At 43.4% G+C, this 18043-nt stretch overlaps 1 protein-coding gene across 1 annotated transcript in view; it reads left to right on the plus strand.

Moving 5' to 3' along the window:
- Positions 1 to 15311, plus strand: part of AQP4 (aquaporin 4) — an 83310-nt gene extending 67999 nt beyond the window's left edge. Inside the window, exons 4-5 of the mRNA XM_033929717.1 lie at positions 1357 to 1437; positions 13991 to 15311. Coding sequence (XP_033785608.1) covers positions 1357 to 1437; positions 13991 to 14260 — 351 coding nt within the window. The 3' untranslated portion in view covers positions 14261 to 15311. The remainder of the gene's footprint in view (positions 1 to 1356; positions 1438 to 13990) is intronic.
- The last annotated feature ends 2732 nt before the right edge of the window (positions 15312 to 18043 follow it).

Raw genomic sequence — 18043 nt, forward strand, 5'->3', positions numbered from 1 at the left:
AAGTGATAGGCATGCAAATCTGCTCCATGCATATTCATTAGGGCTAGCCTGAAAACCCGATTGGCCTGGTGGTCCTCCAGGACAGGGTTGGGAACCACTGCTCTAAAGTACTTAGGTACCTATAATGTAGGCTTTTAAAACCCTGGCCTACATTGTAGGCGCCTAAGTTTTAGTTAGGCATGATTCTGTAATGAGCGCCTACGTGTGATTGACATGAAATAGTTGCCTAACTTTAGGCACTTATCTTTTTAGGCACCCGATTACAGAATCTGTCCCCGAATGTCCAGTTTCAGCATTGATTGATGGCGCTATCCAGTCAGCAGCAATTTTCAGACCATTAACCTAAGTAACAACTTTATCTAGTTAGTGGTCTAACTAGGATAATCTCTGACTCTGCCATGGACTGCCCTGACCTATCCAGTTAATGTCACTGAATATCCCTCTTTCCAACAGTTATCTGATCAGCAATGCCTGATAACTAGATAGGTACCTTTGAATACTGACCCTGTAATTCCCGAGGGAGAGAAACAGGGCAAAACTACATTGAAAGTACACCAAAGTTACAACTGTTACAGTAATCATAATGGCACATTTTTAATGACTTCAGCCATCTTTCTTGTAGGCAAAAACAGAATTAACCCATCTAGCATAGCTATATCCAGCTTAGAGGGATTTCATTCAGCAGAAAGCATGTATGTACCTTTGTCCAAATAGAAAAGAGGTGCTTCAAAAGCATGGTTGGAAACATCTCAATTTCAAAAATTTGTGTATTCATTTCAGTATCAAAAATATAAGTGCATAATAGAGTTCAAATGAACAAACCACAGCGGAGATACGTAGTAATGTTGGTGTGCAGTTTATTCATAAATCATAAAAGTCTGTGCGGTGGCTCGACACACATGTTTCGGCCAATATGGCCTGCCTCAGGAGCCTTTCTCAGAATGATCAATTACTTGGGTAAATCACCTCATCCAAGTATTCTAAATTCAATTAAAAAAACACCGTATTGGTCTCTGTGCACATGCATAATTTATACCATCATTTAATGGTATGTGAGAGTTTGATAATGCTTCTAATCACAAACAAGCCTATATTCAAACGTACGTATGTAGATGCCTCATACTTGAACATTGGATGGCTTTGTTTATTGTTTATTGAAAGCTTTTATACCACTACTAATGACTGGGGAGTCAATTCAGAGAAGTTTACATGAGCTTCTGTAATGGTGTTACAATATAGAGTTAGTGTTTTCTGAGATGATTTTCAATAAAGTGCAAGCAAATGTTGACAGGTGAGTACCATATTGAAAACTGTATACCATAATATCTCATTCTAATTCTTTTATTATTTCAACAGATTAAATATACAGGTTCTAGCATGAATCCTGCCCGATCCCTCGGTCCCGCTGTCATTATAATGAAATGGGAGAATCACTGGGTAATTAATTTCATTATAAAAAGTTGTAATAACTGGATATAAACTATGTTATCTCATTTGTTTAAACTGATTTTTTATTCCATTGCTGTTAGGTATGTCTATGACACAATGAAGAACATTTGCAAAAAATCAGACTGAAAATGTTAGCCAATAAGGACCACTCAGTTCATTTACGGTGGAAGTTATCAACGTCTACTAACATTAAAATGGGTTATTTTACTGTTAATCCAAGTTAGCAGTAATTAGATCTCATTGCATAAAATGGGATTTATGTTAAAATAGCATGAGTTATATTTCCATTTCCATTTCTAAACCGCAAATACCTTTCAGTTCATTGTTGTGAACAAAGAAACTGTAAAACCACAGTGACTTACAAAATTTGCAGAAAACAATATGTAGTTAAAATAGCAAGAATTTTCAGTTATAAAATAAATTACCAGATTTTCAATTACAAATAGATTTGGTAAACAATGATGATTTCAATAATTTTATAAATTGCAAATATGAAGATGACAATGATAGCAACTTACATAATTCAACGTCCCAACTAGCAGCCTGAAAAGAGATCAGTCGATGTAAAAACTTCTTATAAATACATCCTGTTACCAATGGAAAAGTGAAACTAGAAGTAATCCGTAAAGAGCGATTTGTATTAAAGAAACTAAATTGGGTCATTAAATATCCTCAAAGTCGGCAGTGGCAAAATGTCCATTCTTGAAAAGTACGTCCAAAAGTTTAATCGCCCAGCCCGCCACTATGTCTATCCTTATACCGCATTCTTGACCCAAAATTTGTCCAAGTTCCAAATGCCCAGAACAAGATCTTTTGGTCTTGGGATGCCCAGTCAACCCTGTCCGGAGCTGACCCCCACTCCTTAATATCCACGGCAGGGTGTCCAATTCCTCCTGCCGCCACCTCACCAAGATATCCACCAGCAGAAGGGATGCTCGGTCCCTCCTGCCAGAACTCACCATCCTTCTTAAGAGCATCGGCAGGAGGGATGCCCAGTCCCTCCTGCCAGTACTCCCCCTTTCCACCATAGAAGGGCATGCTCTCCGACCCCCCCCCCCCAAGCCCACCCTTATCCCAAAGTACTTTTTTAAGTTGGCCGGATGCTTCCTCCCTCCCTCCGAACAGCAGGCCCACCTCCACTGAATAGCGGGCTTACCCCTTCCCGGTGCATCATGGGATGCACCAGGGAGGGGCCTACGGCCCAGATTGGCACAGGTGCTTACGGCCCCTCCAGGGGCCTTAGGCTCCTGGGCCAACCGCAATCTTAGGCCTCTCTCCCAGTGCATTCTGGGATGCGCTGGGAGTGGCCTAAGACTCCGATTGGCCAGATCCCCTAGGCCACCCCATGCTACTGATCCAGGGCAAGCAGTGGCTTTCTCCATGTCTTTCTTAATAACAGACTATGGACTTTTCCTCCAGAAAATTGTCCAAACCTTTCTTAAAACCAGCAATGCTATCCACTCTTACCACAACCTCTGGCAATGTGTTCCTCTGGCAATGTGTTCCAGAGCTCTGAGTGGTAATAGCGGAATAGAAATCACTAATGTAATGTAATGTAATTTCCCTGTAACTTCATCGAATGTCCCCTAGTCTTTGTAATTTTTGACAGAGTGAAAAATTGATCCACTTGTACCTGGTCTACTCCACTCAGGATTATGTAGTATTCAATCATATCTCCCCTCAGCCATCTCTTTACCAAGCTAAAGATCCCTAACCTTTTTAGTCTTTCCTCATACGAGAGGAGTTCCATCCCCTTTATCATCTTGGTTGCTCTTCTTTGAACCTTTTCTAGCGCCGCTATATCTTTCTTAAGATAAGGAGAACAGAATTGAACGCAATACTCTACGTGAGGTCACACCATGGAGTGATACAAAGGCATTATAACATTCTTAGTCTTGTTAACCATCCCTTTTTTAATAATTCCTAGCATCCTGTTTGCTTTTTGGGCTGCCGCCGCACATTGGATGGAAGGTTTCATCATATTGTCTACAATGACACCCAAGTCCTTTTCTAGGGCACTAACCCCCATAGTGGAGCCTAGCAACTGTGATTCCTAATGTGCATCACTTTGCAGTTGTCCACATTAAATTTCATCTGCCACTTGGAGGCCCAGGTTTGCACCTGCCTTTTCTCAAGTGCCACTAGAGAGAAGCATTCACCATTCTTTTTTCACAGGGTATAATCACATAAGCTCTCAATAGACAAACATTTGTGATTCAATTTTCATCTTCTTCTGGGCTTCAACTGTGACACTCAATGCTCAAATAACTTTCATAGCATTAAGATTTAGACACCCACCTCCTCATTAGCTCCTATAAATACTAGCATTGCTTTTACTAAATCCTTTAAAGTTTAAATGTTAAATAGCAATTTAACTTATCTCAAAAGGCTGGTTTTTGTCCGTCAGCCAGGGGGGATATTCATCCAACAAGTTTCGCCCTCACTGGCTTTTTCAAGGACTTCCCCTACTATTGCCGCCATACTCCATTAAACTGCCTCAGCATGTCCCAGAGTGCTTCATAATTGAGGGTTAAGAGATGCAGTGGTCGCTTAAACCTACCTTCTCACCCACCTACTGTGGCGACTCATCCAGAGCAATCATGTCCCTAATGCACTATGTCACCATTTTCGGTGCCGCCTATCTCATGCCCCAGAAAGCACCACTCCACCTCTTCCATGCTGACATGCATACAAGTGCATTGTGTTGCTCATCTGCCACCTGATTAGGAGAAGAGGCTGAAGGCTCAGCATGGGAGATCAAGCTCCTCTTGGCTGTAGTTTTCTTCCGATTGCTGCCTTAATTGAAATATGGCGTCCCCAGGCTAGTACTAGCAGCTTCCACTGAAACCATGGGTGTTGTTTTTGTAAATATTGTGACATCCTGCTGTTTGAAGGACAGGCGAGTAGTTTTCCATTACTGGCGGCCTTTCAACTGTAAATGCATATGCTCAGGCACTATAAAATGCCTCCATCCCTCTGATTTTTTTTGTGAGATCTCATTTTTTTGCCTCCTTGGGTGTTGCTGCTCTAGGGTGGATTTTAAGGGAAATGGTCATGGGCATTCCTCGCATTCATCACTGCCTGCTTTTCCTAGAGGTTTTCTGTCGGCCCCAGCAGTATCGCTTCCTACATCCTGTGGCTGGTCACAAATTATTGTTCTAGTTGCTAATTTTCCCAAATCCTCCTCAACTAGTAAACTTTCATATCCTCTGATTCTTCAGCTCCTTCACGTGATTATTCATCCAGTTCATCATCTGCCAAAATGTGCTCTACAGACATCTCAGGCGGAACCGTACGGAACTGTGGTCGCTTTAGTCAGTGGCGGAACAAAGACAAGAGGTGCGGGGCAGTAGCATCCCTTCCCACCCTCTTCTCCGCCCCCCGCTCCTTCCCGACCCCCCTGCCGTATTTGCACCCCCTTCCCCTATGCCTCTTTCATTTTCCCAGCTCAAGTAGCATCCCGCGTCATCAGCTCTCCCTCTGACATCACTTCCTAGGTGCAGGACCCAGAATGGACATCAGTGGGAGCCGACACCAACACAGGCAGCAAGTTCATCATACTGCTTCTGCCAGGAAAATGAAAGAGGTGTGAGGGAAAGGAAGGGAAAGGGCACACACGTGCCGCAGGGGGGGTTGGGAAGGAGCGAGAGGGTAGAGAGGAGGACGAGTGCTGATGCCACCACCAAGATCGCACCCAGGGTGGACCACCACCCCCTCCCCCCTTACTAGGCCACTGGTTTTAGTTGCTCCTCTGCTTCTATTCGCCTGCTCGCCCACTATGCAAACCTTCCACCGACTTTGTCTTTTGTATCCTTCTATGGCGGTAGGACCAGATGGTTGGGTGATTCTCCTTCTTGAAGTATTCTTAGAAGGTACACTAAGAGAGATTCTAAGTCCCTGTCACTGTTGGTGCGCGTGTAAGTCCTACATCTCTCAGGACAATGAACTAGCTTTCTTCCTTTGCTTTTGCTATTCCCATGTCTGCCCCTTGAAACTACTGACAAGACTGAATGAGAGAAAAAAAAAACACCTGGTCACTGTGTTGGGATTTATATAGCACAACCAATACAGGGGTATTTACTCCAGTATCTAATGAAGACCCAACACATGAATCCTACAGTATTATAAGTCATTTTTTTTTCTCATATTTATTTATTTATTCAATTTTCTATACTGTTCTCCCCAGGGAGATAAGAATAGTTTACATGAATTTAGTCAGGTACTTGAGCAATTTTCCCTGTCTGTCCCGGCGGGCTCACAATCTAAATATATCTGGGGCAATGGCGGGGTTAAGTGACTTGCTCAGGGTCACAAGGAGCAGTGTGGGTTTGAACCCACAACCTCAGGGTGCTGAGGCTGTAGCTTTAACCACTGCGCCACACAGGTACTCAGAATGGGTTCTTGCCTAAGAGAGCTTTATCAGTGTTTCTTTCCTCTTCCTCATTTTTATTCCTTTCCTTTCTCATAAAATTTAAAGCAAATAGCTACAATCTAAGAAACCATCTCTTTGTGAAATTCAGTACAGAACTGACTTTAAAATGGTGATTGTTTTAAGATTTCTTTTGTTTTAAGATGACATCAACAGCTACAATGATCTGAAAGAAGGGAAGCGTTGATATGCCTTTTAGGATGCTTGACAAAAAGTTTTGACAAGATAGGTCAAGTGATTACCCCACTTGCCATCCCCAACTGTATCTCCGCCAAGTACTATTTTCCTCATCCCATAGATTATAAAGGCAACAGTAGAAATGACAATGATTGATGTTGTTTGGTTCATTTTGGACTCATGATTGTTTTATTTGGGACAAAACAAAAGCTAAATTGACTCATCATTACATTTTCTCATTTATTTCAAAATGAGTGCATATCCCCATCAAAAGGTCAGCTATAGTATTAATAAATCAAATATATTCTAGTGTTCTGTGTTAAGATGTGCATAACTAGGGATAGCTTTTTGTTCAATTTTATTCTGGTACTGTGGCTAGAATTAACATTTATTAAATAAGGGCCCCAAACAATTTATGGAAGAATTGAAAAGTTAATTACTATGAGGTATATCTTCTCTCCTAATGTCAATTTCTTGTAGTACTCACATCGGCCACAAGGTTTCAGTATCATTTATTGTAGTGGAATGCTGCCATCTGGTGGTCATTGCTTATACATTACCTCAAAAAATTCTCAATTTTCTGCTATAAGTTTTCTGGGGAAACATCATTCTAGATTCTACGTCCAATTTGATCATGCCTGTTCTGAATAGTTAAATGATACAGGTTGAATCATTTATGAGATAATGTAGGTGATTTTAGAACTGGAAGCATAAGCTGGAATGCATCTGAAAAAAGAGCAGGTGTAGAAAGGAATAGAACATATATATTTTGCCTTTTTAATCCCTACCTATATGTGTGGCCAGTGGGGAATTCTTTGGAACAGGCATAAATAAACACATGTAAGTTTGCCAGTGATATACATACACTTTCCAATTTATGAAATATACGTATAAAGCTCAAATTATGCCTAGTTCCATCCAACACCATCCCTGGAAATAATGGTAAACCTTGCATTAGAACAGGATATCTTTTCCATTTGAAAACTGGACTAGCAAAAATATGTGCATACATCTGTACCTTCCAATTGTATGGGTACATTTTCCTTGTAATCTATGTGCATACTTCTGTATAACTAAACTCCAATCCTGGTCCCTCTCTGTTCAAATGAAACTGAACGAGTCCAAAACGAAACTTTTCTGGCTCAGTCCAAAATTAGAACAGTTGCCCACCATCTTCGCACTGCCCTCTGGAGCCATGCTGCAGCTTGAGTTCTCAAGAAAAGTTCTAGGCATCATCATCGACTTCTCTTTCCTTCAATGACCACCTCAACTTCCTGGTAAAATCATGTTTTTCAGCCTCCACATGCTGAGGAAAGTGAGATCCTGCTTCCGCCAACAACACTTTGCCGTCCTTGTTCAATCCATCATCCTTTCCAAACTAGATTACTGCAGTTCCATCTACCTTAGTCTAACAAAAAAGAGTCTTCATAGACTTCAACTAATTCAGAACACTGCGGCCAAGCTGATCTTCGCAAAACATAAATTTGACCATGTCTCTCCACTTTTGTCCAAACTCCACTGGCTCCCAATAATCACCAGGGTTCATTTTAAATGCTCCTGCCTAGCTTTTAAAATCTTACACGGCATCCTCCCTCCTCTAATCCCTCTATCTTGGAACTCCCCAAGTCCCGACAATACCAGGCCGACCCAAAAACGTAAAACTTTCCTTCCCCTCACTAAAAGGTATCCTCTATGCGGGAAAATTGGGAAAATCTCTCTTTTTCAGAATTACAGGGCTTTGGAATAACCTTACTACCCCACTGCGGACTCAGGTCTCCTTCCAACTATTCCGTAAGCATCTGAAAACCAGTCTTTTCACAAAAACGTGACACTCTCCTCCCCCCTATTCTTAATCCACCAAACTCAATGTGCTATTCTCTTCCTTTATTAAACTTTTGTAAACCGTGCCGAGCTCTATATTCATGGAGAGGATGCGGTATATAAACTTAAGGTTTAGTTTAGAAATTACAAACATATGTACATCAAGACCAACTCTGCTCTTAGAAGCATCTCTTTATATGCATGTAATGGCCCTACCTGGTCGGTAGGTTGGAAGGGCAAGTAAGAGCCTATTTGAAGCTATTTTATAAAGACACAAAAGATTCCATGTGTCATTGGCAAAACTGCTGAAAAGCATGGCCGCTATGTCATTACGTACATTTATACCAGCTTGGAAGCTGATGACAATGTTTATACATGTACTTCATGACTCCATCTGCACTACACCCAAATACCTCCTCAAATATGTCTACCTTTGAGTCACATAAAAGTACGAACATTCTTGTCATCACACATATTTTGATATGTAGGGTAATTTTACAAGAGGTCTAGAACAGAGTATAAACAACAAATCAATCAAGAACCCCTAAATCCACCTGTAATTTCCTGCATATATTCCTCTCATAAATTATATAAAGTATTTCTATATAATCAGCCTTATACCTTTAGCCTAGGCCAGGGGTAGGGAATCCCGGTCCTCAAGAGCCGGAGCCAGGTCAGGTTTTCAGGATATCCACAATGAATATGTATGAGATGGATTTGCATGCACTGCCTCCTTGAGATGCAAATCTATCTCATGCATATTTATATGGGTATCCTGAAATCCTGACCGGGCTCCAGCTCTCGAGGACCGGAATTGCCTACCCCTAGCCTAGGAAAAGGTAGAATATCGAGTGAATTAAGTTGTTTATGTTTTAAATGTGTATGATTTATATTGCATATGTTTAAATTGTGAGCCACTCTGTAAAAAGTGAGTTATAAATAAATAAAACAAAAAAATGTTTCCCTCAGTACAGCCAATGCTCAGTCCACATGCAGTTTTATTCAGTCAAGCAAATGATTAGAGGTCTTGGGGCCAAAATGATCTCTACCTATTCTCAAACATTAAATAGGTAAGAAGCCAAGCTCGCCGGCTTTGGGCTACTTTTGGTAAGCAGAATTGGCAAATGCTGAAGTTCATCAGACCCCAAATCACCTAATAAAAAGCTTGGTGCTAGAAAAAAAACACCGCAAAAACACTATTAGTAGAAAAGTCAGTACCAAGCAACTCTTCTGTACTGTATAAGGAGAGAGAGAAAAGTTCCTTAAATAATAATAGAGGGCATCAGGGACTCAGAAAATGTGGAATACACACACAGAAATAGTTCCCATTATTTTCAGCACCATTGATTTGAGTAAAAAAGAATTTGCAAATGAACCTCTGTGTGCTGCTTGAATATACTTCACTGGACAAACTCTGAAAGGAAGCCCTTTGGCTATATTGCAAGTATGAAAACTAAAAAAGTAAATCTGAGAAATAGCCAGGCTTGAGAATGAAATTCATTCTGTGTACTCAAGACACATCCAATATGAGCCCTACATCTGGGGCCAGCCCAAAGACATCCAACACCCTATGTAAACCTTCAGGCATGCAGCCACTCCTACCCCCATCACTCCAGGACTAGATCAAGGTCTTACACCCTGTCCCATAGGAAGTCCTATGTTGGAGGGTATGGGGCGCATCAAGGCCCCACACTCAGGGCCGCCATCAGGGCAGTACTACCATTCCTGCATTTAGGGGCCCGGAGCTGACAGGGGGCCCGGGCTCCCCCAGGGTCCTAGGCCACAGTCTAGGGAGGGGGAGGTCCGCCCCAGATGCACAGGAGAAAGCTGGACGAGGCATCCTCGGAGTTCAATACATCTTTCGAGCCGCGAGGCTCGTCTTCTGTTCCTACCTGCCCTGCCGCTCACATTTAGCCAATTGGAAGTGTTCCCCGATGTCAGCGCTGACGTCGAAGAATACTTCCGGTCGGCTATTTGTGCGCGGCAGGACAGGCAGGAAACAGGAAACAAGCCTCTCGGCTCGAGCTCCGTTTTGCTGAGAAAGTTGCAAAGATGGGCTGGGAGGCAAACGCGGAACACAAAAGGGGGGAGGGAGTGCGTTTTGGACACAAGGCATGAACTTGGGAGAGAGGAAGGGAGGGAAAGAGATGCTGAGGTGGGGGAGGGAATGGGTTTTTGGACACAAGGCATGAACTTGGGAGAGAGGAAGGGAGGGAAAGAGATGCTGAGGTGGGGGAGGGAATGGGTTTTTGGACACAGAAGGCATGGACTTGGGAGAGAGGAAGGGAGGGAAAGAGATGCTGAGGTGGGGGAGGGAATGGGTTTTTGGACACAGAAGGCATGGACTTGGGAGAGAGGAAGGGAGGGAAAGAGATGCTGAGGTGGGGGAGGGAATGGGTTTTTGGACACAGAAGGCATGGACTTGGGAGAGAGGAAGGGAGGAAAAGAGATGCTGAGGTGGGGGAGGGAATGTGTTTTTGGACACAGAAGGCATGGACTTGGGAGAGAGGAAGGGAAGGAAAGAGATGCTGAGGTGGGGGAGGGAGTGCGTTTTGGACACAAGGCATGAACTTGGGAGAGAGGAAGGGAGGGAAAGAGATGCTGAGGTGGGGGAGGGAATGGGTTTTTGGACACAAGGCATGAACTTGGGAGAGAGGAAGGGAGGGAAAGAGATGCTGAGGTGGGGGAGGGAATGGGTTTTTGGACACAGAAGTATGGACTTGGGAGAGAGGAAGGGAGGGAAAGAGATGCTGAGGTAGGGGAGGGAATGGGTTTTTGGACACAGAAGGCATGGACTTTGGAGAGAGGAAGGGAGGGAAAGAGATGCTGAGGTGGGGGAGGGAATGGGTTTTTGGACACAGAAGGCATGGACTTGGGAGAGAGGAAGGGAGGGAAAGAGATGCTGAGGTGGGGGAGGGAATGGGTTTTTGGACACAGAAGGCATGGACTTGGGAGAGAGGAAGGGAGGAAAAGAGATGCTGAGGTGGGGGAAGGAATGTGTTTTTGGACACAGAAGGCATGGACTTGGGAGAGAGGAAGGGAGGGAAAGAAATGCTGAGGTAGGGGAGGGAATGGGTTTTTGGACACAGAAGGCATGGACTTTGGAGAGAGGAAGGGAGGGAAAGAGATGCTGAGGTGGGGGAGGGAATGGGTTTTTGGACACAGAAGGCATGGACTTGGGAGAGAGGAAGGGAGGGAAAGAGATGCTGAGGTGGGGGAAGGAATGTGTTTTTGGACACAGAAGGCATGGACTTGGGAGAGAGGAAGGGAAGGAAAGAGATGGTTGTGTACACGGGGAATAGAAGAAAGGAGAATTTTTGGTCATAGGGAGGGAGTGAGGTACAGATAGTGGCATACCAAGGTGGGGGAGGGGCAGTCCACCCTGCACCGGGTTTACATCCCAAGAGGGTGCACAGCTGGCCACCCTCCAGTGTTCTCCCTAGGCCCGCAAACTGCGGCTCTTTAGCCACTTGAGTGCCACCGCCGCCATCGGGAATAGGCTGACGCCAAGTTCTCCCTGATTTTCCCTGTGGGGCCTCCCAACTCTCGCCACTCGCATCAATTCTGACGTCGGAGAGTACGTTCTGGGCCAGCCAATCGCTGCCTGGCTGGCCTAGAACGTCTTCTCCGACATTAGAATTGACGTCGGGTGGCGAGAGTTGGTTGGCCCCGCGGGGAAGAGAAGCAGGGTGAACTCGGCGCCAGCCTGTTCCCAATGGCGGCAGTGGCAGCCTATTCCCCAGTGGCGGTGGCAGCATTTTCCCAATGGTGGTGGCATAGGGGAGGGCAGGGAGAAAGAAAGAAAGGAGGGGACAGGAAGCCAGAAAGAAAGAAAGGGGGCAGGGTGAAACAAAGAAAAATGGGGCACGGAGAGAGAGAGAGAAAGACAGACATACAGAACGAAAGAGGGTGTGGAGAGAGAAAGAAAGAAGGGGGCAGGGTGAGAGAGAGAGAAAAACAGACATACAGAAAGGGGGTATGGAGAGAGAAAAAGAAAGAAGGGGCAGGGTGAAACAAAGAAAAAGCTTGGGGAGGGAATGAGGTCTGGAGGAGAGGAAGCATATAGGAGGCTGAAAGAAGGGAAGAAATATTGGATGCACAGTCAGAAGAATAAAGTGCAACCAGAGACTGATGAAATTACCAAAGGTAGGAAAAATGATTTTATTTTCAATTTACTGATCAAAATGTGTCTGCTTTGAGAATTTATAAATGCTGTCTATATTTTGCACTATGGCCCCCTTTTACTAAACCGCAATAGCGTTTTTTAGCGCAGGGAGCCTATGAGCGTTGAGAGCAGCATGGGGCATTCAGCGCAGTTCCCTGCGCTAAAAATCGCTATCGCGTTTTAGTAGAAAGGGAGGGGGAATATTTGTCTATTTTTGTATAGTTGTTACTGAGGTGACATTGCATAAAGTCATCTGCCTTGACCTCTTTGAAAACCCGCGGAATATAAATGATAATTAACATTTTCTCTGCGTATAGTGTGCTTTGTGTTTTTTAAATTTTATTGTTGGTAGATCATTTTGACTTGGCCACAAAGGAAGGGGGGGGGGAGGGAGGGGAGCTGCTGAAAGACATCTAGTAATCCTTGCAGGCTTGACTGTGCAGGGAATTATTTTTGTAAAATCACGTTTTGTTATGTGACTGGCATTATTTAGACTTTAATTTCTATGAATGAATAGAATGAAAATGATATAAATTACTTGCTTGTTTTTATGTGCATGCGCTGAAGGAAAGTGGAGAGAGAGTGGGCTGAGGACGCTGAAGGGAAATGGGGAAGAGAGAGTGGGGAGAAGACGCTGATGTATAAATTGACAATTGTACAGAATATTGTTTCTTTTTTATATTCATCCATAGCTGCATGTTAATGATGTGCTCATATCCACTTATTTATCATCATAACATATACATCATCATTAACATGCAGCTGTGGATGTGTAAGGACAGGCTGAGGAGAATGGATGGGAAGGAAGGAAGGTGCATATATCAACATATCGTACATTTTTAACATGCATGATGCAGCTATAGGCAAGCTGAGGAGGATAGGATCATACAGATGTGTATGTTCAGATATGCGCTCAGATGTGTAGTTTTTTCTGATATATTTATTAAGCTTACAGTATTTATAAAAACACATTTAATACTTGTTACAAAAAATATTGTGCAATTGTGATCTACTTCTGGCCTACAAAGGTCAAAAGAAATCCTTAACTGAGATTTTACATTCAAAAGTGAATTATAGCTACTAGCACTATTATTTGTTAGTTATTTATTATGCAGATGTTTGTTAGTTTGTTATTAGTTCAGTATTAGACATATGTTAGTTTAGAATTGATAGGTATAGATTAGTTTAGTTTAGGTTAGGTTAGGGCCCTGCTGAAAGAGTCTACCTTGACGTGGTTGCAGGCTTACAAATCTTTTGGTCAAAGAGTGCGGTGACAGAGAAAAGTATGTGTGTATTAGGCCCATGGAAGAAGGGGGGGTCGGGGGGGGAAGGGGTGCGTGGGGGGCCCAATAGGATTGCTCAGTAAAGGGCCCAGAAATTTCTGATGGCGGCCCTGCCCACACTGGTGCTGAATCATCTTTCCACTTTGGCTCAGGAAGAATGAGGATGCAAGCAAAAACAGGAGGAAGGAGAAAGGGGAGAAATGAGATAGAGCACTCCAGTCATGCTACTGCCAATCTAGGTAGATGCCCAGTCCATAAAAGGCGGGTTGGCCCTGCCTGTATATATACATTACATTAATGTCTTCTATCCCGCCAATACGGGATAGGCGGTTTACAAGAAATTAGCCTGGGCATTCCCAGGAAGATTACATACAGTTCTGTAGTCAGTCAGTTAGATCTGGAAAAAAGTTTGTAAACCAGTTATTTTTTCTCATGCTCTAAGTTTTTGGAAAATGTATTCAATAAGTACTTTAGTAGCAGAGGAAGGGTGACGATCACAGATCAAGTAAGACCTGTAACTTGACAGTAGACAGTCTCCAATGGCAGACCAATTAAAGTTTGCATGTCTCAGGCAAAATGATTTATCAATTTACTAATGTCTGCTAGACAAGCTTTTGTGAGAGGCTCTTGTTTGTAACTATTATTCTGCGTGTTTCCTCGTATTAGGTCTACTGGTTGGGACCTATCTTAGGAGCAATCCTTGCTGGAGCCCTTTATGACTATATCTATTGTCCAGATGCTGAGCTCAAGACCCGTTTTAAAGATGTCTTCAGTAAGACGACCCAACAATCAAAGGGGAAGTATATAGAGGTGGATGACAATAAGTGTCGAGTAGATGCTGACAGCTTTCTTCTAAAGCCTGGAATAGTTCGTATCATCAGCACCGATGAGAAGAAGGAAAAAGATCCAAACAGCGAGGTTTTGTCTTCTGTATGACTAGCAAGAAGCACTGAAAACAGAGACGAGCTCAGTAAGGATTCTAAAGATTTCCTTCCGATTAAAGAAACAGAATTATTATAAAATTGGCATATCTAACGGTACCACAAAATCAGGAAGGTGGCATCAAGTTTTCTGTTTCTCCAAACCATGCTCCTCCAGACAACATGTGTTAGCAATCCAACACAGTTAGTGACTGGAAATATCAGTTCCAAATGTCGACACAATTTTTACCATTTTCCATTGAAAGTGTCTTCCTTTAGTAATTCGCTCTGTTGACTAATATTTATACAAGGTAGTATAATGCTCGAGTGAGGAAAATGTCCCTTTGATGACACACTGATGCCACAAGAAACAGGAAGGAGCTCTTTGATTCTGTAAGGAAGCAAAATGTTTCCAACACTTAGGGTCCTTGCTAGGCGCCAGTATCCCCGATTCTGAAAGCGGTGCCTGGCCGTGATTAACATGCGGCAGGCACCTGCCGCAGCAGGCGCCACTTAACGAATCAGCCCCAAAGCGTCTAATCTCCTTCTAAATATGGCAAATCTGGAAGTTGTCTGAGACTCTCACACTCTCCGTCTATTGAACATTAGTGTCAGTGAACTTTCCAAGTCTTATCAATGAGAAAAATGTCCCTTTGTTGACACACTGATGCCACAAGTAACAGGAAGGAGCTCCCTGATTCTGTAAGGAAACAAAATGTTCTCTGTTTTCAGTGCCCTTGTTCAAATGCATTTCAGCATACTGTACTAATTTGTGTAAACTGAATCCTTCAGTCCGATATCCATGTTGTCTTCATCAAGATGTAAGCTTTTAGAAATTTTTTATTTATTGGCATCGCAAGGTTTATGTTGTCTTTTTACTTTAGATTACTGTGTTTAAATGATGGGTGGTAAATATGTTTAGAGAACGGGAATATGATTGTTTTGAGCTGCCTAAGGCCCTCTTTTACTAAGGCGCGCTAACCGATTAGCACACGCTAATCAAAATAGCGCATGCTAAACGCTAACGCGTCCACAGACTAACATGAACCCATTAATGTTTAGCGCGCACTAATCGGTTAGTGCACCTTAGTAAAAGAGGGCTTACGAGAATGACATGGTGACAGAATTTGTCCTCATCCCCACAGATAACCGCAGAAAGCCATCCCATAGTAACATAGTAACATAGTAGATGACGGAAGATAAAGACCCGAATGGTCCATCCAGTCTGCCCAACCTGATTCAATTTAAATTTTTTTAAATTTTTTCTTCTTAGCTATTTCTGGGCAAGAATCCAGAGCTGTACCCTGTACTGTGCTTGGGTTCCTACTGCCGAAATCTCCGTTAAAACCTACTCCAGCCCATCTACACCCTCCCAGCCATTGAAGCCCTCCCCAGCCCATCCTCCACCAAACGGCCATATACAGACATGTGTCATTCTTTAATGTCTTTCTCAACCTCAGTCCTTTTACGCCAGCATTCTTTAATGCAAGGCTTGAGGAGCAGAGGTTGTGCCCATTCATACTCTGATTCTTCCCTCTCTCCTTCAAGAATGACATGGGGATGGTTTCCCATGGTTATCTGCAGGGACGGTGACGGTGACAAATTTTGTCACCATGTCATTAGGGGATTTTGCCTTTTATAAATGATGAGATATAGCTACGGTGTCAGGTCAAAAGCGCGCCGGGACAAAGGCGCGAGCAGACAACTGAGCGCAGCGCGGAGGCGCGCGCCAAAGAAAAAGACTGTTTTTAGGGGCTACGACGGGGGGTGTGGGGGGGGAACCCCCCACTTTACTTAATACAGATCGCGCCGCGTTGTGGGGGCGTTGTGGGGAGTTTGGAGGGTTGTAATCCCCCACATTTTACTGAAAACTTAACTTTTTCCCTGTTTTTAGGAAAAAAGTTACATTTTCACTAAAATGTGGGGGGTTTGTAACCCCCCACAACGCCGCCGCGATATGTATTAAGTAAAGTGGGGGGGGGGGCTCCTCAACAAAAACCCCCGTCGCAGCCCCTAAAAACAGTCTTTTTCTTCAGCACGCGCCTCCGTCTTGCGCTCAGTTGTCGGCGCGCACCTTTGTCTTCCGCGTTACTGTCTATGAACCATAGCTACTGCTCATTTCATTACCACTAAGGCTACCCAGACAATATGCCATAATTGTATTTCAAGGTAGTATTTGAAATAACACAAATAAAGATTATGGAAATGTGAGATTGAACTCAGACTAGGGGACTAAGTGAAGCTCAGCTTGGTATGAGTTCAATGGGGGGTTTATGTTCAAGGGGGAAGGGGTTGTATGCTTGTTTTAAACATCTGGCAAAACATTCTCAAGTTCGTCCACCCCCTTTAATCTGTATGCTTCACATCCCTTGGATCAGAAAAATCTCTCAAACTCTGATTCAGATTCATTGATTTAAGGAGTATGATGTTTTTTTGTTTTTTTTAAAGATATATTATTCCACAAACCTGCAGACTTCTAAAACTGGTTGACAAATTTCTATGTAACAAGAATTCTCATCTCTAAGTACAAATGGTTCACATAATTAACTTACTGTATGCTGCAAGGGACTACACATTAGAGAATTACATGGGGACAAATTTTTCCCTGTCTCCGCAGGAACTCAGTTTCCCCCACTGTCACTGTCTCTGCCCCATTCCTGCAAGCTCTGCCTTAACCACATAAGCCTCGAACATTTATGATTTTAAAGTATTTGAGCTTGTTCAGATGAGACCAGAGTTTGCAGGAATGGGACGGGAAATTCAGTTCCCGAGGGGATGGAGAAAAATGTGTTCCCATGTCATTCTCTACTACCTGTACCATAATTTTAAAAATATAATGAAAAATGTACCTGTAACTTACCCACTGTATTTCACAATAGTCTCGTCTTCCCTCTATATAAGCCACATCATACTTCAACATCACTCTGATATCATGCCAAATACTAGCCTGACAGGCATACATGTGGTACGTCTGATGTCATGTTTCATTTAGGGATCTGTAGCCAGAAGATATTCATTTTGTGTCGTCCCCTGTGTGGTTTCTGGAAACATTCATTTTATCCGTTCTCTTAGGCTTCTGCGGCTGGCGTCATGATTGTTGCTGTTTTCCGAGTCTCGTCACGACTGGGTAGGTAGAACCGACATTTCAGCCATCGTGCTGTGGCTTTCTTCAGGGCATTCCAAGAAGAAAGCCACAGCAAGATGGCTGAAACATCGGATCTACCTACCCAGATGCGACGAGACCCGGAAAACAGCAACACTCATTTGTTTTATTAGCTTTCGTTTGCCCATTCTGTTATCAGCAGAGTAAAGCTGTTGAGGGCATGCTCTTTTGAAAGAGTATACACTATCTACAAAGCAGAGTGTGCTACTTGTAAAGAAGATCCACTCTTTCTGATGATGCACACATTTGTTCACTGTTCACATATGTACAGTTTTTGTACATGTAGAATGGTTGAAATGGGTGTAAAGTAAGAACATAAGAACATAAGCAGTGCCTCTGCTGGGTCAGACCAGGGGTCTATCCTGCCCAGCAGTCCGCTCACGCGGCGGCCCATCAGGTCCAGGACCTGAATAGTGGTCCTTCTATCCCTTTTTTCTTCAGGAATTTATCCAATCCCTTCTTGAACCCTGATACCGTACCCTGTCCTATCACACCCTCTGGAAGCACATTCCAGGTGTCCACCACTCTTTGGGTGAAGAAGACCTTCCTAGCATTGGTTCTGAATCTGTCCCCTCTTAATTTTTCCGAATGCCCTCTCATTCTTGTAGTTTTCAAAAGTTTGAAGAATCTGTCCCT

Source organism: Geotrypetes seraphini, chromosome 2, assembly GCF_902459505.1.
Source record: "Geotrypetes seraphini chromosome 2, aGeoSer1.1, whole genome shotgun sequence".
NCBI lineage: Eukaryota > Metazoa > Chordata > Amphibia > Gymnophiona > Dermophiidae > Geotrypetes > Geotrypetes seraphini.